This window comes from Corvus cornix, chromosome 10 (genome assembly GCF_000738735.6).
Source record: "Corvus cornix cornix isolate S_Up_H32 chromosome 10, ASM73873v5, whole genome shotgun sequence".
NCBI lineage: Eukaryota > Metazoa > Chordata > Aves > Passeriformes > Corvidae > Corvus > Corvus cornix.
Window position 1 is genome coordinate 3,423,899 of NC_046340.1, and position 27,010 is coordinate 3,450,908.

General features: G+C 41.9%; 2 protein-coding genes across 4 annotated transcripts in view; one reads left to right on the forward strand and one right to left on the reverse strand.

Annotated features, from left to right (window-relative positions):
• Positions 1 to 687: 687 nt before the first annotated feature.
• TM6SF1 (transmembrane 6 superfamily member 1) lies at positions 688 to 20,744 on the forward strand. Of its 2 annotated transcripts, XM_039557333.1 has the most exons (10): positions 688 to 913; positions 2,834 to 2,937; positions 3,426 to 3,523; positions 4,489 to 4,592; positions 5,440 to 5,522; positions 6,868 to 6,989; positions 11,495 to 11,599; positions 13,635 to 13,727; positions 14,708 to 14,827; positions 20,372 to 20,744. In XM_039557333.1, exons 1-10 carry the CDS (start codon positions 822 to 824, stop codon positions 20,561 to 20,563), a joined length of 1,113 nt encoding a protein of 370 aa, XP_039413267.1. In that variant the 5' UTR covers positions 688 to 821; the 3' UTR covers positions 20,564 to 20,744. The 2 variants fall into 2 exon arrangements, with proteins under 2 accessions (XP_039413267.1, XP_039413268.1); XM_039557334.1 differs by lacking the exons at positions 6,868 to 6,989; positions 11,495 to 11,599; positions 13,635 to 13,727 and having other exon boundaries at positions 777 to 913; positions 14,708 to 20,744.
• Positions 20,745 to 20,979: 235 nt separating this feature from the next.
• HDGFL3 (HDGF like 3) overlaps positions 20,980 to 27,010 on the reverse strand; it is a 38,309-nt gene continuing 32,278 nt past the window's right edge. For both annotated transcript variants that reach the window (XM_039557335.1, XM_010391108.4), the window contains exon 6: positions 20,980 to 23,302. In XM_039557335.1, coding sequence (XP_039413269.1) covers positions 23,297 to 23,302 — 6 coding nt within the window. In that variant the 3' untranslated portion in view covers positions 20,980 to 23,296. The remainder of the gene's footprint in view (positions 23,303 to 27,010) is intronic.

Consider the following 27,010-nt stretch of genomic DNA (forward strand, 5'->3'; position numbering starts at 1 on the left):
CCTGGAATTAAACGCTCAGTAAGTTCTAGGAACAGCGGTTTTCATTTCTGTTTGCCTTGCACACAAGGCTCATTCCACCACTGACACTTCAGTGTTGATACTGAGGTATAAACAAAGTTTGAAGCCAGAAAGAAAAGGCTGACGGATAAGGTCAAATATCTACCTAGGTTTTGCTAGATTATTTTGGCATTTAAATGGAAAACGTGAGCTCACTTTTTTTTTTTCCCAACGTTTTTAAAGCGCTAATGTCCTTGTTCTTAATAACCCAGCTAAATACTGATGCAAAAGAGATGCATCATTTTTTACGGGTTTCTCAGGGAGTTCTGCACTAGCCGGACCAAGGGACCCTCTCTCCATCCACCACCTCTCTTGAGACCGGATCGCTTCGGGGGTCCCGCGGCCCGGCTGTCGCCGCCCCGGTCCCTCGCAGCGCCGTCAGCCCGCAGTTAACCCGCGACGCCTCTGTCGCGGCGCTCCGCTCGGCTGTCACAGCAGCCCCTTGGCGCGTCGCCGCTCTCGGTCACCGGAGGAGCGTCCGTCCCCGCGGGGCTAGACCCGCACCCCCGGTCCCGAGAGGGCGGCATCGCCCGTCGGGCAGGGTCGAGAGGGAGCGGGGCGAGCCCCGGGGCGGGCGGAGGCGCTCCCCGAGCCGCAGCGGGAGCGCCGGGCGGCTCCGGTTTCCGAGGCGGATTTAACCTTTGCGGCGCGGGGCGGGCGGCGGGCAGGGGCCGGGGCGAGGCGGCGCCTCGGGCTCGGGCGGCGCTGGGCTGGGCTGGGCTGGGCTGGGGCGCGCAGGGCGGCCGCCGCCTCCCGCCGCGGGGATGAGCGCCTCGGCGGCCACCGGCGTGTTCGTGCTCTCGCTCACCGCCATCCCCGTCACGTACCTCTTCAACTGCCTGGCGGCCACCGGCAGGTGAGGCGGGACGGGCCCGGCGGGGTTTGCAGCGGCGGCGCGGGGTGAAGGGACGGGGCGGGCGGCGGAGCGGGGCGGCGCGGGGCGGCCTCGCCTCGCCGCTGCCGGGTCCTGCCCGCGTCCTCTGAGGGAGCCGAGCCGGGATGCAGCGAGAGCGGCCGCTCGCCCCGGGACCCTCTCGCTGCCGGTTGCCATCACCCGGAGCGTGTCCCGGCGCTCCCGCCTGCGGCTGCCCCGGGCCGGCGGTGCCCTCCGTGCCGCGGCCTCCCCCCGGCTCCTGCCCGGGCATTCGCAAACAAAATCCAGTTCTGTTTCAAAGCGAGTGCGAGAACTCGCCAGCCCCGGAGAGCTCCCGAGCCGCAGGCTTCCCGCAGGCACCCCTCAGCCTGCGCGTGTGACTGGGAATGACCGTGTGCCCTCGCTCGGCCAAAAAACCGGGATCCCAGGAGAAACCGCAGGACTAGAAAAGGAAAGTCTTTCCTCATGGCAAAAACCACTTCACTTAAAGGTCTGTGTGGTATTTTGTGATCCCACAGCCCGGGGTGTTTTGCAACTTTACTGCACAAATATTTGCTTCTTGTTTTTAGGGCTTTGCTACATCTGTTCCTTCCTCATTTTCTTCCTTCTGGCCGATAACTAAATTTTTTTGGTTTTCATTGCTAATGTCGAATAACACATGGTGACTTACTTGATTAACTGCCAATATTTATTTCAAACTGATAGACTGCAGTGAAAAGTCGCTGCAATATTAACAGCTGTAACGGTATGAAGAAATTCATCACTGGGAAAACAGACTATCAGAAGATTCAAAGCATAGAATAAATCAACAAGCTAGTACTGCTCATCCTGACTCAGAAAGTATGTGTGTATATTTTCTGAAATATTTGGTCTTGCAAATTCTTTGCAATAATTTTAAGTCAAGTTTCACTAAGGCTGATATTGTCATAATATAATTTGTTTCTACACAACCTGTTTTCTTGACACAGAGTGGTACTATGTATAAAGTGATGTACCAGATATTTTTAGCTTATGCTTCTGGACTTTGCCTAATTTTCTCCTCCATTTTTTTCCCTTGCACAAGAACAAAAGTGAAGACTGAGGAGGAGAATCTTGCCTTAAAGAGAGCTAAATATAATTTACACACTTAGACCTATGAAACAATTTTAAACTGATTTTCCTAGCTTGCTTTTTCTTGGGGAAGGAGACAAATTTGCTTTGTGCCAAAGATTTTTTTGTGCTCTGTGCCACTCCCACTTTTCATGCAGTAACGTTATAGCTCCATCTCCAGGGAAAAGATCCTCTTTCCTGAGCCCACCTGTGCTGATCACTGAACCCGCTCAAGTGGTCCCGCCTTGTAGGGCCAGAGAGACCTCTGGCAGCACTTCCACAACTGAACATTAAGCCCAGATCCATCAGAGGTGCCCCACTCTGCTACTCCTATTCCACAGACCAGTGTGTTTTATTTTTGAATTTCTAATTTCCTGAGTAGATAATTTATTGCTGAGGTTAGACAAAATGTCCCCAATGATCCTTTTTGGCCTTGAAATCTCTGTGGGTTAGATCCTCATCTTTCACTGGCCTTCAATTTTCCCATAGTTTCTGTTTATTTTTGCAGATACCAGTATGATTTTCGTCAGACAAATCTAGATTTCTGGATATGTTGTTTATCTAGCTATTTTCATATTTTCTTTTTTTAGCTGATCACATGTGAAAAGAGAGGCACATAACTTCTGCAAAACTATAGGATGAATACTATGGCAGACTATGCAATAAACTTTAAAATCTGTATTTTAAAGTATTAAAAGTCACCTTATGAGTATGTGCATTTGAGGAGCAGGCTGAAGAAGCAAAATTCTATCTGTTTCTCTTTTAAATTCTTTTCTTTTTCTCTCTTTTTTTTTTTTTTACATGCTGTTACAGTCCCTGGGTAATCGTTGCAGTTGGATTACTTGTTCTGGTTCTTATTGCTCTGTCAGCTCGTGTTGTTGTCAAGAGAAAGCCACCAAAAGACCCGCTGTTTTATGGTATGTCCTGGTAAAGCTGAATGTCCTGGCTCACTTAAGACTTTGGTCTAGGCTGCCATGGCTCATGCACTTTGCCTTGCTCACCTGCAAAAATGGCAAGTCACGTTTCCCTCTCCACCTCCTTTTTGTTGTCCTTTCTCCTTTCCAAGTGATGACCATAGTCAAGGCTGTGAACTTCACGTGACCAAGATTTTTGAAAGGCTGCATAGTCCTTTCTGCAGACACTGACCTTCCACGGGGACTGTTCCTACAGCTCGACAGAATTTCACATTCCTCAGAAAAGCTTCCTAAGAGCTGTGTTGGCCAACCAGTAACTAAAAAATACTGAGTTATGTGGGAAAGTCATATTGTGTGTTAAATATCTGTGACCTCAAAGCTGACACATCCAGTTCAATAGATCTCTGCTCGACTGAATTAATTGGACTGGGAAGCAGCTGTATGATTCCAAGGATTTATTAATTTATTTTTTCCCCTTTATCTTGTTACAGTTTATGCTGTATTTGCATTTACCAGTGTAGTGAATCTAATAATTGGACTGGAACAGGATGGAATTATTGATGGATTCATGACTCATTACTTGAGAGAGGTAAATAATAGTTTGGCTTACAAATGTAAATAAAATTGTCACTATAAATAGCTTGGTGTAGTATTTGTCACAGAAAAATAGCCACTTACACATTCAAAGGGGTCTTCTTGAATTTTGTAGTTGACCTGCCTCATTATTGCTATGGATGAAACCTTCATTGACTTGCAATCTACTGACTCATTTGGGAAAAATAATGTTGCTTTCAAGCTCCATTGTTGTTACACTTAACTTCAGTAGCACTGTTCTGTGTTAACTTCTGTGGGAATTGAATGGACTGCACATGATTGCAGAAAACCACAGATAGCACTCAGGAGTGCATGAGTACTGCAACACCAAAATGGGTTACCAAGAAAAAACCAAAATCGCTCCTTTATTTCTGCCTAATCACTTTATTAAAAGGACTTAAAGTAGAGTTAAAAAAATGGTGATGCCAGATACGTAGTCAGCAGAATCTGCTGGCTGCTGAATATCAACATCCACCAAAAATAGCTCAGTAATAGCTTGACAGGAAAGTCATTGAAAAGATTCCATGAACTTAAGCGTGAAATGAGTTGCACCCTACAAGGTTATACATTGACATCCATATATTCAGTACTGCTGTAGATCTCCAGGTTGCTAAATATATCTGTATGTGTTCTGTGCTAAATCTATCTTTATTTTGTAGTTTTTAATCGCTAAAATATGGAAAAGTCATATTTCCATAACGTGGCAGAGTAATGCTGACAGTCACACACAGGAGTTTCCCCTTCCCTCTTGCACCCTTCATTGCAAACCTAGAACTCATGCAATTTTCCTGATCCTGCCTAGGTCAGGTCTGTGCTCGGAAATGTGTGTTGTTGTTTCAAGGCTGTACCACTGGCTTGAAAGAACGCCAGTTACTCTTCTGAACTCGTTACTTGCTGCTCTTTATTAATTGTTATTCTTGCCCTAAGCACTGTGTTTTTTTCCACATGGACGTTCCCCAGGGTGAGCCGTATCTGAACACGGCGTACGGCCATGTGATCTGCTACTGGGACGGCTCCGCTCACTACCTGATGTACCTGCTGATGGTGGCAGCCATTGCATGGGAGTGAGTCTTGGATTTGTGCACTCTTCACTTTGCTTGCCTTCTCACATAATCTACAAAGGCCTTTCTTTTCCATGCAGTGTTTAGATTTTTCTTTCGGGGTGGTTTCATGTTGTAGGCCAAAGCAACGCTGTTAAAATTCCATTACTTCCAGGGGTTCTACCCTTGCCAAGTTACTCTTTCTCTCAGCTGACTAAGCCCAGCAAATGCATGGAGGTGCAGCCTGTCTTCACCCTGCAGCAGAGTGGAGCACATCTACATGTCTTTGTGTTAGCTAAAAGCTGAAAGATGATGTGCATTAAAAGCATGTGTGAAGAAAAATTGTTTTTCAAATAAAAAATTTATGGTAGGAGTAATGTATTGCTTAGCACCACAATGATCTCTCATCCCTGTTAGAGAGTGTCATGAAGTTTAAGAGCAAATGGTTATTTCTAGAGATTCTTATGCTGCTTGCTGTTGAATAAAGAGTTTGAGATAGTAAGTACTTAAATTCCAGAGGCAAATGTACCTGCTGGTAATAGTAGCATTAACAGTATGAAATTAATTATGAATTCTTTTATAGTCTTGTACAGCCTGTGATGTGCAAACTCATGCAGTCAGCCTTCAGAGGAGTGACACATAACAGCAAATAGCAGAGTATGCCCAAAGCCTGTACTGTTCATGTGATAACCTTCTTCCATATGAATTCCTCCGTGACCCCTCTCAGAGGCAACAATCCACTGTTGATTTGTGGTACAGATTTTAAAAACCTCTATTACTAAAATACAACCATGGCAATGAATATAATATTTAGAGTAGGGAATTTTTAGAAACTGTTCAATAATGATGTCTTGTTTTCTTTTTTAAACAGACAAAGCTATAGAACCATTGGTCTCTACTGGCTGGGTTCCATTATCATGAGCATCATTGTCTTTATGCCTGGAAATATTGTGGGTAAGGAAGTAATTTATATGACCAGCTTTATCCTGTGAAACATTTTCTAAATTAAGCATTGTGCTATCTATATTTTAGTGCAGTGTTGGTTCATTTCTGTAATAATATGAAACAGGAATTTTAGGAATATCAGTAAAGAGATGCAAGATACTTTAAAATTTAAATATGAGGAAGAAAAGATGGAGACTAGGGGAGAAAAAGCCCTTTAAATTTACTTTGCTTTCAAGGGAAAAAAAGGAAATATTGTGTTTTGTTATATCTATTAGGCTTTCATGTAAACCAGGTTTAAGTAATGAGACAATACTGTCTCAGTATCATAGATATATAAATCTTACTTTGCATAAAATTTCCAATTTGCTTAGAAGTCTGACTTTCCAGCAGCGTACAAGAGGCATCCAAATCACCTTTAAATGTAAAATCTGGAAGTTATTCCATTTTCAAACTAAATTTAACATTCCTAGATTTCTAACATAAATCCGTGCATAGCTGTGCAGTTAGAGGTGAGGATTGCAATAAAAATATTTACATCATTGTTACTGGCAGGTGAGCCATTAAGAGTGAAACCTTTCTCGAGAAAAGATTTCCTTTTTAGCTAAGGAAACTGTTGCAAAGTTGACAAATGCTCAGCTAAATGTTGATGTATCCAAATCCTGTAGTCATGTTTAGGGAAGGTCGCTCTGGTTCTGCTTTTTATGACAGAAGAGGAATATTCACGGTGCAGGCTGGGGCCAGCCCAGCTCCCTCCTCTGAAGAGAAACTCACCACGGAGAAAACAGCAGATTTAGTGTGACTGTCCCTTCCTCTTTCCTCTTGGGAAAGCCTCTCAAGAGTGTGCCTGCCACCTTCCTTTCTGGCACAGAGAGTAGACAGTGTCAAAGACACACGTTTTCCTGGTTTGCCTGAGGCTGAGGAGAGCTCTCTGAAAGTTTTGTCTTCAGTACAGGCCTGTGGGAGAAATCAGCACTTTGGAAAACAAACGCAGATTTTGAAAAATTGATACATTTCCCCCCATTTTTAAAAGAACAAGGTCTCTATTTGAAGCAGGTTCCATTGAGAGATTTGAAAGCTGTCCCATCCTATAGGATTACCCAATGCAGAGTGACAGAGGTGGCTTCCCATCTTCTCAAAATGTCCCTAATTCTGAAATGGCTTCCTGTCTGATAGGCTCTCCTTTACCTGTGTCTCTACTTCTGTTGGGCATGTGATTTTCAAGAAGATTTGTGTGTTAACAGTGATTTCTAATGTTCTATGTTTGTTTCAGCTTTGATGTTACATAGCATATTTTTTAATTCTTTTGCAACAGAGCTTACAAATTCTCATAAATCTTGTAATAATTTTTTAACAGGCAAATATGGAACAAGAGTGTGTCCTGCTATTTTCCTAAGTATACCGTATGTCTGCCTCCCCATATGGGCTGGGTTCAGAATTTATAACCAACCTTCGGTGACTCACGACACTCCAGTCAAGGTAATTTTATTGTATTTCAGTGCTGGCTACTGTTAGGGCAGCTGAAATATGCTGGCTGTTTCTGGTGGGTTTTATAGGTCCCCTGGCAAGCATGGGATGTGCTGTGACTGTTCACTCTTATGACAATTGCTGTTGGGCTGTGAGGACACTGCAAAAACATCTATACTGCAGGACTATTTCATTATGGTGGAATAAAGAAAAAGCAGAAGAATCTCATGTTTAAAGAACCCATTCATAGGTGTGATTGTGTTTCTACTCTCTATCTATTCAGTTTCTGACTGTTTCAGTTTCTTAGCTGATGGAAATACTGGTGTTTACTAGCTTCATTAAGCACTACAAAATCCTGTAGAAACACTGCAGGAAAGTACTCTTCTGCACATGACTTACAGATTTCATGTAATTTAATGATTTTTTGTATGTGCTTTCTGTAATATTAGATTTTACAGGTGAGACACTACATAAATTGATATGGAAATTCTTCACACATTTCTTATAAAGAAATCTGTAAAAATGTTAACTTGAAACTTTTTAGACTTTTGTCTTTGAAATTACTAGTTGGGTTGCAATAAGATTAACTGAGCAGGCAAAACAATGCATTAATAGTTTATGCACTGTTTTATTAAAAAAAAAAAAAGAATTAAAAAATCCCTGCAGTACGTAGCACAGAACAGATCTTTCAGTTGCTGTAAGCAAGCCAGTGTACTGCTGCAGCACTCTGTATCAGTTGTAAGCAATATAATCAATTAATATTTTTGCATCACAAGAGCCCCTGAGTCTCAGTCAGGTTCATTCTGTAACTGCAAACATGGACAGAGGTGAAGGATTGGTTGCTGTTCAGGGCAGCTGAGTGCCAGCAGCAGAGCCTGTGGCACAGAGTGACAGCAGGTGAGGCAGGACAGGCCTTCCCAGAGAGGTGTGAAAGACAACATCCAGCCATCCATCCGTTCTTCAGCAGGAAAGAGAGGGACAGACAGATGTTCACATCTCCTCAGGGCTGAAGAACAGCAAATGAATCACAACTTTCAGGGCAAATCGCTATGAAAGGCAGATTGGGGGAATCTTCAGGTGCTAAAGCTACTCTCCTGCATGGGTTTGTAGGAAACCACATGTCCCATCCCAAAGCCATTTGAGCTGATTTGTTCGAAGGAGTCACTAATTCTGGCCAGAAGCACTTTCTTTAGACTCATCAAGTGTAGTTAAAGGTAGTGATGGAAATTTTTACTGCACACATTAGTGAGAGCAGCCTTTCTGTGGAGCATGGATGAAGGTTTCAGTGTGTTTTTGTGGTAATAAGAATACCACAGAACTAGACATTATAGAAAATATGTGATGGGCCCATTACTTGCTGAAATGCAGCCATGTCTCCTGGGCTTACCAGGAGCTAAACTGCTTACCTAGGTTTGATATTTTAATTTATTATATATTTCAGAGAAACTTAGTTCTAAAATTCTATTTCAAAAAGAGAGTGCATGAAAAGCTGGTGATCTTAAAATTTAACATTGCCCTTCTTTGTAAATTCTTTCTTGTAAACCTAAGCTTCCTTGCCCAGAAGATTATAGAAAAAGCCTTTATTCCTTTCACTGGAACTTCATAACCCACCCAAGTTGTTTGTTTTTCAGAAGTTGTATTTAATCCTCACAGGTAAATTATGCTCCATATCTGAGCATGCCTTTAAATCTTAATGTGACTACTTGTGAATTTTTCATATGACTCTTTCAGTCCCAAATTAACAATTGCTTCCAGGAAATAATTGTGTTTAATGCTACTAATCAGTGAGCTAATCATTTTAAGTCCTGAATATATCAGTAGGTCATTTGGAATAAGCTGTAAAATTTAGCTTTTTTCTAGCTATCGTTATTCAGAGTTGGCATCAAAAAAATTAGGAAGAAAATGTAACAATAGTTTATAGCTAGCAATTGTTAGTATACAGGAAAATACTTACATGAAAGCAACAGAAGAAAAGTGTATTCTGTTGGCCAAGGTATACATTGCTATAATATTATTACAAACCTGTTAGCTAAAAAAAATAATCATTGTGGGGGCAGAGGAGAGGTATTCAAGTTTTGGGTGTTTTCTAATGGAGGGGGGTTCAGGGGAGTGGAAGGGAGCTATGCCCTCATTTGGAATCAAACCAACCTGTGCTGCAGTCTTTATAAAGCCCAACAGATTTATCTACAACTGTAGATAAAACACATTAAACTCAGAAAAGTTTAATATAATTCAAAATTCTTTAACAGAATTAATACACAAATTCAGATTTGCACATGAATTCTGAAGGGACTGACTTTTACAGACAGCACACACAAGATTATTCCAATTCCTTAAAACTGATGATGTTAGAAGCCTCTCAGAAGTTATGGAAAATAGCTTTTTCCTGGAAGTGACAGAAGTTGCAAAGCGTTCCTACCCACTTCCTTGCTGCACAAAGGAATCCCTGGGGCTGCAGAGATCTGAGCAGAGCTCAACGTTGTTTGCAGTTCATGGGAAACCTGTGGCAGGCCAGATCTGCTTGGCCAGTGCTTGTAACATGTAATTCAATTTAGCACGGGGTGATGGGGCTTTGCTGGGTAAAAGAAAGATAAGGAAAAACTACTCTGTAGCTGAGGCCTGCCAGCAAAGTGCATCCTGTCTTTCAAACTCCTGCTTCTGCTTTTTTTCCCTTTTTTTTTAAGCTTTGCATTTTCATTTTGTTTGCATGTCTGTATAAAGAAAAAAGGTGTGAATTTTCTGTACCCTGGCAATTTCACAAACTAGTACTGCAGCAGAGGCTGCTCCCACTTATATTGGCCTTGTCTCCAAACCCTCTAAGCACAAAGTTCTATTGTGGCTTTGTGATTACATTTAATACTTGAAGAGGAATACTGAAATATTTGAAAAGAGGAGTGATACATACATATATATATATATAAGTGCTTCTCACATAGTCCAAAAGGGAAAGAAAATATATCAGCTTTCTATTATCCTAGGCAGTCTACAATTGAAAATTATTTGTAACTCAACCATGAGAGGCCTTTTTCTTTTATAGGAATACACATTTGAATTTAGGCATTCTTTGCAGGTAATATTAAAAATACTCCTACACTGGTACTGTGAATACTGTGAAGTGGCACCATACTGCCAAAACCTGTTACTTGTGTTTGAAGAGCAAACAAAGGTGTCACTCTTTTTTTTGTCTGAAAAAGATCCTTTGAAAGAAAGATCCAGAAAAAAATTGTTACGAAAGGGATGGCCTATCTGTTTGCAATAGCCTTATTTTTGTGAACCTGTAATCCAGATCTTGTAGCATTTACTCAGAAATTGTCCTTGCAAGATTGGTTCTCCCATTTCAATAACTTTATTGTGAGTATCTTGATCCTGTGTGCTTTTAACTGTGCCCCTGCATCCTAATTTTTGTTTTGCACTTTGGAGACAATTCCACAAGTGTATAACAGGAAGGAAAGCAGGTTTTTCTTTTGCTGTCTGCATGCCAACAAACGGCCAATAAAAAGGAAGAGGAAATGAGTAACACATATACATGGGGAAGTTTTCCCTCTGAACTACAGAAAGATACTCTGATGTGTTTATAATTTTGTCTGTGACTACACATTGCAGAAAGTGTAGCTCAGACTATTTCCATGGGTCTTGTAGGTTTTACTGTATAGGCAAAGAGATGCCTCTGGCTCCCCCAAGCCACCTTCCCTGTTAGATATCGAAATGGCCTTTGTTCCTGCAGTGTGAACCCCTCCCCTCCCTGCTGCAGCAGGGGGGATTCCTGTGCTGGGGAAAGGAGGCACAAGAGCAGAGCCAGGGGCTGGAGGTGCCTCAGTGCCCATCCCAGGAATTCACAGTGCTCAGGGATAGAAGAAGGGAAGGCAGGGTTTCCACGTACTCGATACACACACATTTAATTCTCTGTTTCTGCGTTGCATGCTAAGATACAATATTTGCTCACTGAACTCAGCAGAGGACTCAACCAGCCACAGAAAAGCTTTTATTTTATGCCAGTGATAGTCCATTAATTTTAATAGTGTCACAAGCTGCTGAAAACCAGCATTCAATAATGAGATGGACCCAGTCTTTTTACAAAACATACTAGATTCAACTTCAAATGTTTGAGACAAACCTACATTTCCAAGGCTTTTCTACATGGGGACATTCAGGAAAACATGTTATTTCCAATTATAAAAAGACAATTTTAAAGAAGTCATGCTGCTTTAAAGCCTTAGGTGATTGCAGAGTTAGTGTTCATTTGATTTTAGGTTGCTTGAAATGACACTAATCTGTATTGAAATGGCTTCAGTTGGATCCATCCATTTCTAGAGTTTATCCAGATTAATTTTCCTCACTACATCCTATAAAGTCTGAAGTCACATTTTTAGTGGAAATCTTCTGTCTCTGAAATCAATGGATAGATGTGATGTTTCATGATGTTTCACCACTCCACCCTCTCTGCAGTGACTGATCTGGAGTTAAATACACGTGACATGGAACCAGGAGGTACCCACTAAACACGTTCTGTGTTGCAGGTGGTTCAGGAAGTCCAGAAGAAAGGACTCTTAAGACGACCAATAGATTTAATGTTAGCTGCATACCTCATTCTAGCCACGGGGTTTTGCATATTTAGGGGCATGGTAAGTTGAACATATTTTAATAATTTAATTTAATTTTCAGTCAAACTTTTAAACTTGAGCCTGTATGAAAAAGCATGCACATTGTGGCCAAGGGAAATCCTGTAACATTTGGGTTCAAGTAGGCCTTAGATATAAAAGGATAAATTATATATGATAACTAATGGTGCTTTGCTTCTCCATTTTGTGCTGTGTGCAGCATGTTTTTCAAGTGGAGGTGCACAATCACCAGAGTAAATAGCATCCCAAGAGGAAATCAACACGACCTAAAGCTGTTTTCATTGGTCTGTTGTTACATTTATGGCCAAGAACATCGAGACAAAGCAACTAAAGGAATTCTGCATTCATGTTTTTCTAAGCAGTAATGCATATTTAAAATTATGTACAAAACCACATTAGCTTACACCGCATGAGATAGAGGAGAACATTTCCACCTAAAAGGAAAAAAAATTATCCACATTACCTGAACAACACACATTGTTTCTACTTACCAAGAGACAATTTTTTTAAATTGTTGCTCTCTAAGCATAGTTGATTGAATTAAAATTTCTGAGGGAAGTAAGCAGTACTGAAAATGCTTTCAGGAGTAAATCCAGCAGTAGGGAAATCTATTCCCTTGTCAGCTGTAATGCATTTTCTGTCTTAAGCAGAATGAAACTTGTGTATCACTCAGTGAGAACAGCTCAAATGTTTACGCATCTCAGATAACTGCCTGCTTGCTTGATTTGTAGATTTGATCCTTTCTAGAATAATTCAAGCAGGAGGTGATGATAAATACCCAAGCAACATTTTATTTACCTAGTGCAGACTGTCCTTTTGTAGTTGTGCTGCTCACATTCCTCTCTCACCTCCTGTTTCTCTTAAAAATTGCCTCTCAGAAACACTTTTTTCTTCTAATTTGCCAGACTGCTTTATTTCTTACAGACTGTGTTACTTCACAGCACCACTGATACAGGTTAAATCTGCTGGTTTACCTGTAATTTCACTGTGCAAAATGTTGGTCTCACAGTCTAACTTGGTTCTGCAGTCCCACTTCGTTTCTCAGAGGAATTTTTTTTTGTTGATTTTGAGAACCTGGTAATTTCCTTATGTATTTCCTTCACCAAACAGGAACTGCTCATACATACGGAGATCAACTGAACATCTCTCTATAAGCTGCAGCAATCATAATTTTGTGAAAAAGTTCATAAAACGTAATCCATTACAGCCCACTCAGACCTGCTTCTTGGATGCCCGTGTTGGAACAGAACAGGGGGGAATATTGACTTGTTTGTGAAGTTTTGCATCGCCCCCTCAGAGCTGCACAACAAACGCACATGAAATCAAGCGGTGCAAAACTCTCTGGTCAGCTCTGCAGCTCAGGCATTAACAATGCCACAGCCATGCTCAGGGACAGCTGCTCACATGGATTGCTAGCTCAATTTAGAGCAGGACTTTCTGTAGTAGTTTTAAGGCCTCCCATGAAAAGGAACTACTTTTGCAGTCTCTCCATGTTTATTTGGAACTTGTTCTTTCTATAGGAATGTAAAATCCAATAATGTCTCCTTTACTACTCTCAAAAGTTATTACTTTAAGTAACACCTGTCTCATGCATTGCTCTCCACTGCTACCTTGTCCCAGTGCAGCTCTCTTCTTGGACTACATCCACAGTTTGCTATCCTAAAACTGGGTGCTTATCCTGAAGTTTCCACTCTTGGAGCAATTTTCCATTGGAAAGTTCATTTAGTGGGATCAAAGGCTATTAATCAGAGCAAATCAACAGCAATTATACTTTTACTACAGCATAGCCAACTGACCAAATTCTCCTCCAGACAAAATCTTCAAAGCAGGCTGCCAGCATTTCCTCACAAACCCACTGAGCAGGAGTTGAGAGGAGGCTGCATTTCACCTTTTAACTGGTGATCACATGGATCACCTTCGCAGCCTCCAGGGTAGCTGTGCTGCAGACCATGAGTGCCCCTCTAGGGCTGGTGACACGTGTCAGGTTGGCTGGTTTCAGAACAAATTGATCACAGGAACTTTTAAAACTTCTTCTCAGATTGCGCTGGACTGCCCTGCTGAGCTCTGCCGGCTGTACATTCAACTGCACGAGCCCTATATAAAAGATCCTGCTGCCTATCCCAAGCTTCAGGTAAAGCCCCGAGCATGGAGCACAGAGTGGTAAGGAGTGGTTTGTAAACTGGGGCAAAGATAAAGCCATGGGTTTCAGAGATGACAAGATCAATACAGGAATCATAATTCATGGCAAATTAGAGGGTATTTTCGAGTACAGCCATTGTAGGATACCAACTCCTTGTTGTGATAAGCTTAACTTAGGTTCAAATTGGTTACATGGAGTTACACATCCTAATTACTCAGGGTTCTTTTAATGCAGCCCATGAAACAGATTGCCATGCTTTTTATGTTCATTCCCCTTCCTTAGAAAGGCAAAGTAGATTTTCAGTCTGGAATTATGGAGCAAGAAGGGGTGTAATAGGACTAGATTCCTAAAGCTCACTTTACACTTCTGTCCCCAGTGACACACTTTTGAAAAAGGGCAGTTAATACAAAAAGCATTGCAGATGAGGGAATGCTGTGCTTTCATTCTGTAGCATTTGATGTTGACAATCCTTTGCAAGCCTGGCTGCTGCATGGGGACAGGGCCCAAAGCAGTCAGAGGACACAGGGATGCAGAAATGAGCAGAAACCAAGTATCTCTGCTGGATGAGCTCTTTCTGGGAAAGGGTGGCATGGCTGTGTCTCACAGCTCCCAACTGAGACTGCAGTGGAGCCTGACAAAGGGACTCCCGTGTTCTGTGGACAAGGAGTTAAGCCAAGCCATGCTTTTTGACATGGTCTCAGGACAGTAAGTGGCAGGAATACATGTCCTGGATGAAGTGGATATGGATGGGCAAGGAGACAACAGCCACCAATATTAGGAGAGACCTTGGGGTAGCTGGATCCAGTCAGCAGTATCCAGGTGTGAAGTTAGAGCTGCAAAATAGCCCTGGAAATCATTGAGGCCAAGAGTGTAGTTTTGAGTAGTCTCAACTCCTCAGCAAGCAGCTGACTGATTTTTAAATGCATCTCCCTCACACTGCAAAGCAACTAATATTTGTGTTTGAAATGCAGATGCTGGCATACATGTTCTACTCGGTGCCATACTATGTGATCGCTCTGTATGGCCTGCTGGTGCCTGGCTGTTCCTGGATGCCTGATTTGACCCTCATACATGCTGGAGGACTTGCTCAGGTATTTCTTTGCAAAATGTTCACTTTTAAATTACATAATAATAAGTAGAGACCTATGGAATCAATAAGGGGCCCAGGGCTTGATCTTCCCATGCAGGTTTTGTGCTGATGTAACTCAGATCACCTTTTGTATCTGTAAAAACCCCTTAATTTAAGGGAGTGAAAAATCAAATCTACCACGTGTCTCTAATGACCACATTCCTGCTTTAGCAGACTTCTCTCCTCCTACACAATGTTTTTATTGGGCTCATTTAAACCTTATTAAGTGCCATGCACTCTTTACCCGGGATCATGAAGAAAGCCCATCCTAAAGCTGTGACAATCAATTGTTAAAAAAACCCAGCAAAACCCAAACACAACACAACAGCACAGTACCTTGTTTCCATAATTTCTGTTGGCCAATGTCTTGGGGTGACAGTGACAGCCAAGTAGGTAGTTTGAAATATAGAAATGGAAAAAGTATTTCCTTGTCACACAAAATGTAGTGTCAGTGGATGATGTTGATAGAACTCTGGGAGCCGCCTGGGCCTCAAACTTCAGTAACACCCAGACGTGTTTGTGTTACCAAAGGCAGACAGTGATCATATTTCTTTTAGTCATTCTGTTCTGGTTCTCTTAAATAAACAACTGTAGTTAATTACTAAATGGTTCTGATGCTTATGAGAAGACTGACCAAAACAAAACAATCCAGCAGGAACTAGTAAATGACTTATGACAGATGGATGAGCATTAAACAGATGAGACACAGGGACAGTTGGTTTGTTCTGTACGTAGGAAATGAAATGTGTGTGCTCAGAACATCCAGGCAGTGCAGAAAACAAGCACAACAACCCTGCCACAATAGTGACAGCATAGGGACACAGCAGTAAGTGTATTCAAATACCATTATGAGATAAACACAAACCAACACTTTGTTCCTTGGGTCTGACATAATCATGGGTACAAACTACAATCCACTTTAACTGCCAATAAGAATGGTGGAATGACATTTTCTATTTGGGAGCAGTTACCACAGAGAGTAGGACTTCTTTTTTCTTCTCTATCAGTTTATAGAGAATCTTGAACTATCATGTGATATCAAAATAGAAAAACAGAATCTGGCAAACATTAATGAGGAAGTTTAAATGCTCAAAAGGTATCATAAATACTGTACAACAGTGTTTGGCCTAAATCTCAAAAAAAAAAAAGCGCAAGCTAGCTAAGTAGGCAAAGGGGTGTTGGGAACTTTCCTCTACTGACAGATTACTCAGGTTTCATGAATTGCCCAGACAATCAGGAAAGAAATCACTCCTTCAAAGATTTTTTAACACAAGGAAAAGTAAATCAGAAGTCAGAGCATGATGACTATCCCAGCCTTGCAAACTTACCAGAAAGCCCAGCCTCCCAGTCTGGAGGTGATTTTTTTTGTTGTTGGTTTTGGGGTTTTTTCCCCCCTTTAAAATGTTTCCTGCAACAAATACTCACTTTTTAAACAGCCCTTTGTACCTTTTAGATGTGTGAATGCTACACTTTGTTGCTGAAGTCTAAATCCCTCTGTTGTTGTTCGTGGTTCAGCCTCAGGATGTCAATTTACACATTAGACTAACACCCAAAATTTCCCATTTCACTATTTAAAGCTCGTCCTGGCACCAGCAAAAGCTGTGGGCTGACAGAAACTGATTAAGAGAACTATATGTTGCTGTGCACTGTCCATATTTTATCTTGCTTCAAAAAACATTTCTTGACATTTGGGAGGGGGTTTTTTTGTCATTTTTACTTCAATGCACTGCAGGATGAACTTCAGCCATCCTACAAGTGAACATGATTTAATTGATTTGACTTGGTAAACTGTGACCAACCTGGGATGTAAAATGCATGTGACAATGAACTGAGGATTCTTTCTAGATTTTTTGGGGGTTTTGTCATTTTGAGGCATAAAACACACTTCCAGGTTTGTCTGCTGTTATCTTAAGTTAAAATACTAATTGGTAATTAAAACATATGTAATTACTGCAACACATTTTGCTTCCTCTCACACAAAAAGGTCTGATAAAGGTAAGTATCTGATGGTGGAAGCAGTGTGCACTGCTCCCAGGGAATGAACACTGCTCCTACAGATGGGGAACATGGAGATTTTAATTATTTTTATTTCTATCATTATGATGTACTTTTTACAAAAACAAGTCACAAAACACCATGTGATGCATCTAAACTAAAAACCTCCAAAGTGCCTACTAGCCTTTCACACAGACACACATTTACTGTTTTTCAGAATTACATATAACTCTCAGCTTGAATGACTCCATTACTAACATTCAGACTCCAAAACCAGTTGTGACCCAATAATTACTAGACTTTCTGAAGCTTCAGGAGGAGCTCTTTCAATTTCATGAGTGAAGTACCAGGAGCTTTGATTATACAAAAGGGTTGGAACAGCCTCTGGACTTGATGAAATTGGTATTTCCTTATGCAAGTGAGCCACATGAGAAGGGATGAAGAGCCACAGCCTTGCTAGCTGAAACCATTCTGTCTCACCAGCTCTCTGCAGCCCATTTCTCTCTTTTCTCAAATGTAGAAAGTTTTCCTCTACTCCCTCTTAGTGTTTTCCGCAACTCTGCCATTTTCGGTGGCTACTTTCTGTAGTGCTTCTTGTCTACCTAAACCCAAGGAATGTATTTTTTTCTCCCCCCCCTCTATTTGATGGCTTTCTTAGGCTCATGAGACCAGGTCCAAGCCCTTCCAAAGTTATAGTCTTTGCCTGATTTTAGTCAGTCTTAGAGAGAAGGCACAGAGTAAAGAAGGACTCCTAACCTTTTTCTGGGTCCTTCTCTGTCCTTAACCGCAGGGTAAGAAATACTTGAAATACTGCCTATGATTAGGCAACAAGGCAAAAAATATCGTAAAAAGTCCAAATCCAAACTACTTCATACAGACAAGCAGGTTAACGAGCAGCAGGCACTCACAGACTGCAGCTGTCAAGCTGGGCAGTGCCACATCCAGCACCAGGCAGCTTCCAACTGCAGTGGGAATGCCCGAGGAGCAGAGTGGCCAAGGCCTTGGGGGTAACAAAGGCTGGGTGTTAGACACGTAAGGCTACCTTAGAAGGTGACCTGCAGCATCTCATTTGGTTGATTTCTCAGCCAAGGCTCAGGGGTTTGTTGGAGCCTCACAATTCTCCCCTTGGAGAGGGTTCAGTAACAGAAAGCACCAAGGAATGGCTTATTTGCTGAGAGACCCCAATCACAGCGAGGTAACACAACAGACTCAAGGTTTCTCTCACTGAGCACCAGCCTATGGCACACAGACACAGAGCTCTGCAGGGACTGACACCTCAGAATTAGGGGTTTGGTGCCAGTCTGCCTGGTACTTGAAGGAAGAGCAGGACTGGGCTACTTGTGAGTGAGAGATCTGCTTTTAAGACATATTCCCTGCCCCAAGTAAGGAAAAAAAAGAGGGAAAAAAAAATAGCAGAGAACAGTCATGGAAGAGAAACACATGAGATTAAAGACATAACACAATTTTCACAGAGGCAAATCAAATAAATTAAAAAAAAAAAGTGACTTCACAGACCTAAATATCCTCCCTGGTAATGAAGGAAAAAGCCATGTGCTACAGTGAAAAACAAGTCTAATAAACAATAACTTCATATGGTACATCATTAACTATTAAAAAATCTTTGCAGGCTACAGACAGGACATCATGTTACTGCTTTTTGGTTTTACAACAATTAAAGCTCACTAATGTGCCACAACTCTTGTAAGAGACAAGACCACACAGTAAGGCTTAGATACTCAGGCATCTTGGAGGCTCTGGGAGTTCTGGGTCTCTCAGAAGCATCCCCTTACAGCTCCTTCTGACAAGGTTTACTACGAATTTTGAGGAATTTACTCTCAACTTACTCTGATGCACAGCTGGCCATTCTCACAGGCAGGCAGGCCTCACAATCCTCCCCAGAGAAGTAGCAGCTTGGCAGCTTGTTCACCCCAGACAAGGCTCTAAAATGCAACCCAGAGGCTCTCAGTGTCCAGGTGAGCATCAGACAGCCCAAACCTCCTGCCTGCAGCCTGCTGGGGGCTGTCTGTCCATGTCTGGGAGTCTGCTGCCCTGTGCTACGAGAGGGCTTTGCTGCTGAGCTGCTCTGGCTGCCTGGGCTGAGAAGGCTCCCACACCAGGAGAGGTAGCAGGGATTTGAATGAACCCACCCAGGTGCCAAAGGCAGGGCCTGTCTGAGGCAGGGAGAACAAATGGGCTGCAAGAGACAGAGTGAATTACCAGGCCGGTATAAAAAGGCTGCTGACAGTGTGCCCCTGAACATCTGTTTGCTGTGTAATAGCTATTTACAGAAACACGCTAAGTGGCACTCTGCTGAAGTGTGTTTGTATTTGATTTTGTTGATTACTTTTGTTTCCTGGCTCAGGTTTGCTCAATGAGCTCTCCCAATTCAGTTGAGGTGGCTGGAATCACCTGAAAACCAATTTCCTTTTCTGTTTTGATGGATGGTCTCAGCCTAACCTTTTCCTAGGGCAGTGTATTGAAACACCTGCACGTTATTTCCCTTTCTACTTTGCTGTGACCAGAAGTGTGTTCTACGTGAGGCCAAAATGACTCCTGCTGAAGCCAGAACAGAGGATGTGATTTGGCCACAGTTTCCTCCTCTGTGTTCCTAAAATCCTGGTGTCCCAGTGCTCTCCTTATGATCAAATTGATGTTTACCTTCTCAGATCTCCTCCACTGCTAACTGACTGAATAATAATAATAAAAAAAACTGGACACACAATAGTTAATGTGAATGAGCTGTGGCTTGAAATAGCAGGTAACAGATGGAAACAAAAGACACGGACTATCCTGACACTTCTATCTTTAAGTGTTTGTTTATGCTAAAAATATGCTTCAGGCCAGCAAGCTTGTCTGTGCCTATAACCTTCACTGTATGCTCAACCTATACTTCAGAACAGCCCCAGCCCAAACCCCAAATATTGCAGACATTTTCTGAAATCATCAGGAGTTCTGGGATCAGAATCTGGAACAATCTGGGTTTAAGATTAAAAAATCCAAACCCAAACCAGAAATAACATAGGTTCTAAGATTTTACTTTCTAACTTCATTCAGAGTGAGTGTTTGGCTGCTCCCACTGGTGTCTAACTCCCAACAACCCTCCCAGGCAGGTGGGTGAGAGCCCTCCCCCCTGACTGGGCTCTGCGGGGATGTGCCCTTCAGTGGCCACTTGTCTGGGGAAGGATCGTGGACCCTCCTGCACAAATTGCGACCCAGAAAGCCAGGGTGGAATCCTGTACCTGATGGAATGACCACGTGCATAAAACAAACCTCTTACCATGCCACTGATGGTTCCAGTTATGCCTCATACACCCAGATATTAATGGTTTTAGTTTAGACTGTATTTTTATGCTGCTGTGCAAAAGTATGATGGATAATTCTGGAATAAGAATAAGGGCTGGCTTGGAAAATGTCACTGGAGATGCAGACTTGCATGCAGATTATGCCATCTTTCCAAAAATATACATCAACTTTACCTTTTTTTAATACATGTGTTATATACACACCACAGGCTCAATTTTCCCATATTGGTGCTTCTCTTCATGCTCGAACTCCCTACATCTACAGAGTCCCTGAAGAAGCAAAAGAGTTTTTCCTGATATTGAACATAATGTATGGGATTCTTCCCCAGCTGTTCGCTTACAGGTGTGTCAACAAGCCAGAGTTTTTTATGAAACCAAAACAAGAAGAAAAAACAGAATAGCAGAACTGTTTCCAGCTCCTGTCCTTGGCTCTGTATATAATTGGGTTGGGATGAAACTGAACTGCTCAAATGGAACCCAAATGAAGCATGTAAGATGTGTAAAATTGCACAACTGTGTAAAGCCACACGGCCTGTTTTGTTTATCCTACTGAAAAAGGGAAAATAAAGACGACTGCCTTTAGCTCCACTTCTCAACATTGTGACTTTGCGCGGCAGTGGATTGCCAGTTCCCACAGCTATTTTTAAGTAAGCTGCTTTGACAGTTTTAGAAATACTGCATGAAGTTAAATAATAATAATGATGTCAGTGTTTAGCCTCCGCACGCTGAAGAATAGCAGTGCTAGCAGTCCCTGCACAGAGCTACTGCACAACATGAAGGTCAGCATTGTGAAGCATGAAAAATTAACATACATAACTCTGTCACATGCACATGTTTTATTTGTCAAAAAGTATGTCTTGTGGGTCAGCCTTGTTAAAAATCCCAAGAAATCTTTTAAGAAGCAATCAACTCTTATGGTAAGACCCCATATATGATAAGCAAATCATATAGTTTTGTTAATTTTCTTAAGGATTCACTTCTGCAAGGACTGCTCACCTGCTTGAAGCTGAGCAGGTGCTCACCAGCACTTGTGGGCTGGGCACAGAGGGCTCAGGGCCGTGAGCTGCTGGGCTCAGGCCGTCAGTGCGTTTCCAGAGAGGAGGGGTTTTGGCTGTGTCTACTTTTGGCTACTTTTGCTAATGCTGCTGGCTCAGAAACAAGCAGCAGCAAACACAGCGACCTTGGGTTGGGCAGCTTACGTTTCTGTTTGCAATTACAGCTATTTCTATGCCTTCTATGTGTATTTATATTAAAAGCAGTACACCTAGTGCCTTTCTCACAGATGAAACTAGCTGATACGTTTTAACTGGAAACGCTTTATTTGGGGATGTTGACTTCTTGGTGTTTTGATTGAAAGAATTTTATTTGTAAGCCTAATCAGTAACAAGAAAGCAGTTCACGTGCCTGTGTGTTGCACCCTGCATGAGAGGACCTTCAGAGCACTGAGAAATTCAGGCTGTAACACTCTCCTGCTGAAGGCTGCCGTGCAGTTTCTAGCAGCGATCAGAGGAGAGGCCCCAGGTTTTACACCTCCAGCCAAAGGGGCAGGTCCAAAACAACCACAGCACACCTCAGGCAATGCTTGTTGGCACCCAGCATCCCTGGTGCAGCTCCTCAGGCTTTGGGATAGCTCTATCCAGGGCCTCTTCCCAGGGAAACAAACCCAGCGCCGTCGGGCTGTCACAGGACGTGCTGGCTCACAAACAGGTATTTGAGCCTCTGGATGTTACTTCTGATGTCTTTAAAGAAACTTTGAATACATTCAAGGTGAATTTAATGACCTCCTGTTATCCCGAAAAGGCAAAGTACAGAAAAAATAAAGATCTCACCTGCACTTGTATCTATTATGGTCAACTCATGTTAACAGAATGTTTTGCTTTAATACTTGACTTACATTAATACCTCACATTATTACACGTATGAAGCCAAATATGACGCTAACTTAGTTGCTTACAACCTCAAACCTTACTCCCAATACACATTCCAATAAATTTATTCTGTAAAAACAATACATTTTTTTTGTTTCCTTTTTGTTTTGTTTTGGTGTTTTTTTTTTTTTTTTCCTTGTGGTTTTTTTTTTTTAGTTTTTTACAGTAAACTCATCAACTACAAACCTTGAATACGCAAAAGATGTTCCAAGGACAAGCATAACAAGGATTGATAAAACCAGACTAAATATGTTTTCACAATAAAAGCTGGCATAAAAATAAATAAAAATCTCTATTATCACAATAGCAACAATAATGTACACAGAGTAATGGATTTGGAATGCTTACTTACTAGTCTAGTTCTATTTCCAAAAGGAAAAAAAAAGCCAGAATGACAGCATCCTTTTTTAAGCCTTTCATTATTTAAAATTGATGTTTTGTTTTGGTTTCCCATAGGGCTGTATATCACAGTAAGCTTAAAAATGGAAAGCATCCAAATGAATGATTTCAAATTGTGTTGGCATTGGAAAAATCCTTGTATTAATCTAAAGAAACACAAAAAGACTTTCACTAACTCCACATATAGGAACTAAGTCAGATAGTGTACATTACATCATGGTTTGGAGAAGTATTAAGAGTATAACTAGCTAGGTACTTCTAATAAGGAAAGGTATTTTATTACATTATTGAACTTGGCGGTGATCTCAACTGAAGAAGAATTTTTCTTTTATGTTGTAAACTGATCAAAACCCAAGAGAGTATGGATATAGGAAAATTTAAAATTATGTTTGTATGTGGAAGATATTGTAGCATCATATGGAGGGGACTCATTTCTAAGATTTAGTTGTGTTTTAAAAATGTTGATTTAGAATGATAGAATTTGGAGTTGTGCCTTTTCTGTCTAGAAAAGGAATCTAAAACATGTTCAAGTATGCGATATCTTCATAAACCTCAGCCACTGGAAAAGGGCAACTTCATGCAACCAAATAATATGAAAATCAAAAAGTAACCCTTAGAAAAAAGGGTAAAAATGTCATTTCTGCAAACACAACAGATAGGAATGTGAATAATGTGCATACAAACTGGGATGCTGTTGATGGTACTAATGAACAGATGTGGTGACTCATATCAAATCCAAGAATATTAGACAACCAAACATGTAACCTTCTTGTGTTTTCCCTTAATATTCAGCAGTCATTATGTTGGTTAAGTCTGAAAGAGAAAGAGAAAAAAGTCACATTTAATGTAAGAAATAACATGCTGCATCAAACTTTATACAAGTGGTATCATATTTCAACACTTCAAAGTCACAGGTACAAGTAACCACCTGGTTGGTTCAAACAATTTTTTTTCTAGAGAAAACTGCTTGGTTACATCAATTAAACATCACTACAAAATATTAAAGAGCACAGATGAAAAGTAGACATTTAGGGCTGTATTCAGTAAGCAGCCCCAGTGATGTATGCGGGTGGGTTTTTCCCCCAGTCACTCCATTACAAATCTTGTAGCACACTTCAGGCACAGCCAAATTTTGTTTTTTTCCACTGCATTAAATCACTGATGGGCTTCATGCAGCAGCTCAGGCACTGCTGCATTCCTGGATGTCCCGCCACAAGAACACTCTCTTGTTCAAACACACGAAAGTTTAGCAAGCATGAGCAAAGATAAACATTTTCATTGCTAAGGGATCCAAACGCTGCTTCTGAAAAGGAAACAGTTTGGCTCCAGTTCACTGTAAGGTGATGACAGAAAAGGAAGGAACTCCCACTTCCACGGCGAGTCAAGGTCATCTCTTGCTTTCCCTGACATTAGTGGGATCAGGACCAGACAGTCCTGGCATGATCACGGCAAGTGTCTACAAGTCTCGGTTTTCCTCCAGTTGAACAGAGAGGGCAAAACTCACCTGATGGCCCTGGGGCACGTTACTTTAGGCAGTAATGTGACAGCATGCAGTGCACCATGCCTACCCACCCCTGGCCAAGGCAGCCCTTCTCCTACAATGCTGCAGTATTTCCCTGTGTTTGGTCAGTGCAGTTCTCTCCTGTGACAGGTGGTTGGTGCAGAGTAAAGATGGAAACCTGTGCTTTCCTTGTGGGAGGCCCTGGTACATCCTGACTAACGACACACAATCAGGGGTTATTACCAAGTGCTCAGGCATGCAGCGATGGTTTACAGGAACTGCCTGAGCCCTGACTCCCCCAAAAGGTGCAACCATGTGCTGCTCATCCAGCACACTGCACTCCAGAGACCTCTCTCCTGTTTCAGAATCAGTGAGATCATACTTAGAGATGCTTTGGAGATGTGGCTTTGTGTTCCCTTCCCTTCAGACATGGACACCCATTAAAACAACTACACGTGATCAGTCACTCAAACCCTTCCTTCTGCTAAGGTTCTCATGGCAGCTGCTGCCCAGCCCAGACAGGGAGGGTGGGAGGTAACACAATTGCTTCCTATGCTGTAATTCTCAGATCCAGTACAGAAAGCTGTCCTTTTGGAGTATGAAACCTTTGCAATTCCTAACCACAATTCCCTTCTGGGCTATGTCCAGAAGACTGGGTAGGCATCATTCTTACATGGGGTGCTGGGAATATTAATACTCCTCCTCCACACTGTCTCACAGATACAGCTGCTGGGCCACAGTGTGGCATGGGAGGCACAACAAAGAGACAGAGAATGCAAATTATCCTCTAGGGTTGTCACAGTTCCCAGTGCCATCTTCCAGCACGGCACACGTTTTGTCTCCTGGGGGCACTGCCAGGTGCCCCAGAAGCAGAGAGCCCCATGGGCAGCGGGGCTGCTCAGGCCTCGCTGCCGGCCCTGCCCTGCAGCAGCCGCTGAGCGGGGATGCGGCAGAGCTGAGCACACGCCGGGGTCTCCATGGTTTCACGTCTCTTCAGAAACAGATCAACTCTCATCATCTTTGTTTGAACAAGTCTCTCAGCTTAACTGCACGCTATGGTACAACGTGTGCCGTGCTGCCCAGCGCTACTGCACACAAAGGAAAGAGCACAGGATCTGACTGATCCGAGTGCAAAGTTTCTGTTATCGATGACAGCACAGAGAAAACAGAGCAGGGAACAAAACTAAATCCACAAACTGCCGTCTTTTTCTCTGGCACTGAAAATTTCTTCCTTAACAGTGTCTGGCAACTAATTCAGCCATCCTGTACTTTAAAACTGCATGGGCAGAAGGATAATTATTTACTTGCTCTGCACAATAGTCGTTATTCCATGTTGGTTTGAGGTCAAAATGGTTACAGGATTCGATGCACACAGAGCTGCAAATATTTCATCTATACTGGCTGCTTTAATCTCAGCTTGCATTCAGACATTTATATTTCTCCTGAGTTATGTCCCATGTCCTTAGCCAGCAGTGCTGTTATCCTGAGCTACTGGAAGGCAGCAGACAACACAACTCTTTACACCATATACTACGCCACTATTTGATTTTTACATAGAAATTTTTACTGTGCAATAGTTATATACATTCTTACAAATGTAATCTTTAGCTTTGAAGGCTAGATTTTAGCTTGCCTCAAATTGAAGAAAAAAAAATCAGACAGAAAAACATACTCTGTTTTCATTTTTTGTACAAAATGCTTTTACATTGAACCGAGCCCTAAATGCTATGCTTTCCATGCTGATAACCCCCCAAACCTGATATGCAGACTGAACAATGTTATTCTTGGTAAGCAAAGAAGAAAAAAGGAATGAACCATCTCAAAAACACATCAGAAGGACACAGTGAACCTGTGTTTCTCTGCCCAGTTTGGCCATTAAACTTGTACTTCACAGCAGTAACTGGGATTGTTGCTACCCCACAAGAACATCACAACAAAAAAGCCTGGACACAGGCTGTTTTAAATATGTTCTCCCAAATGCAATGGTATCAGATGGCAATAATTCTGGACCAGATTTTGATCCCCTTATTCATGCTGGCACTTGCCTCCACAAATAGATCCACTGACTTGGTAGCTGATTGTCAGTGTTGAGTGAAAGGATCACAGTCCTTTACTCCATTTTAATATTCAGGCTGTACCAGGAGCAAGAAAATGTATTTCATTTCCAGCAAATTTATTCTTCTCTGGAGACAGTAAAACCATTTGCCCCCTACACTTGTATGCCAAGCGAATGCCTCCTTTTCCCACACACTGCCCAGACTGTCACTAAAAGAGTGCATACCAAAAGGAAAACTTGCCACATACCCTCTGTGCCAACCCTGACATTCAAACACTCTCTAATAAGGCCAGAACCCCAGCCAGATCTCAAACATCAGTACGTGGCCATCCAGAGAGTAAAAGTAAAAAGCAGTTTAGGTGTTCAGTTATAAAGATTCAGAGTTATGCCAGCCAAGAACTAAAGACACAAGTCACCAGAGATTTAAATGTGGAATGTAAATCTGCTGCCATGAATTCACTGATTTACGAGCTAATTTAATACCATGAAAGTAAACAACATAGAGCCATGAATATCTTTCCATCAGAAAATTCTCTTTATGAGGTATTCTCAGAAAGCCAAAACAATTTAGTATTTAACAGCAGAAAAAAGTCCTGGTGAGATTCTGTGACCAAAGATTTGAGCAAACTCTGGGATGGGCTGTCTTAGCTAATATACTATTAGTTAATTAATATTGGATGATTAACCCCTAGGGTTCAGGCTCTGCATCTTTCTGGGGAAGGAATCAGCCAAAGAACAGCAGTTAGGGAAAGAGCTTGAGAAACAGGTAGTGACAGGACACAATTACCAACTGTGGCTGAGACTGAGGAAATGTTTCTTTGTTGAGAGTGCCTGTAGTACTCAAGAATAGCTGAGAAACTAAGGGATGGAGATAAAAAAAAGAAAGCACCTTTGTCTACCCAAGGGATAAAAAGAAAATCACAAGTTGAGCCCTTGAACAGTATGAAATTGGCTGAAAAAAATA

What these genes read in the sequence shown, in the direction of transcription:
- TM6SF1 (XM_039557333.1), top strand. Translation starts at nt 822, where the DNA reads ATGAGCGCCTCGGCGGCCACCGGCGTGTTCGTGCTCTCGCTCACCGCC. An exon ending in AAAAGACCCGCTGTTTTATG is followed by an intron (nt 2,938 to 3,425) that starts GTATGTCCTGGT and finishes ATCTTGTTACAG; the next exon opens with TTTATGCTGTATTTGCATTT. An exon ending in CTGCCTATCCCAAGCTTCAG is followed by an intron (nt 13,728 to 14,707) that starts GTAAAGCCCCGA and finishes TTTGAAATGCAG; the next exon opens with ATGCTGGCATACATGTTCTA.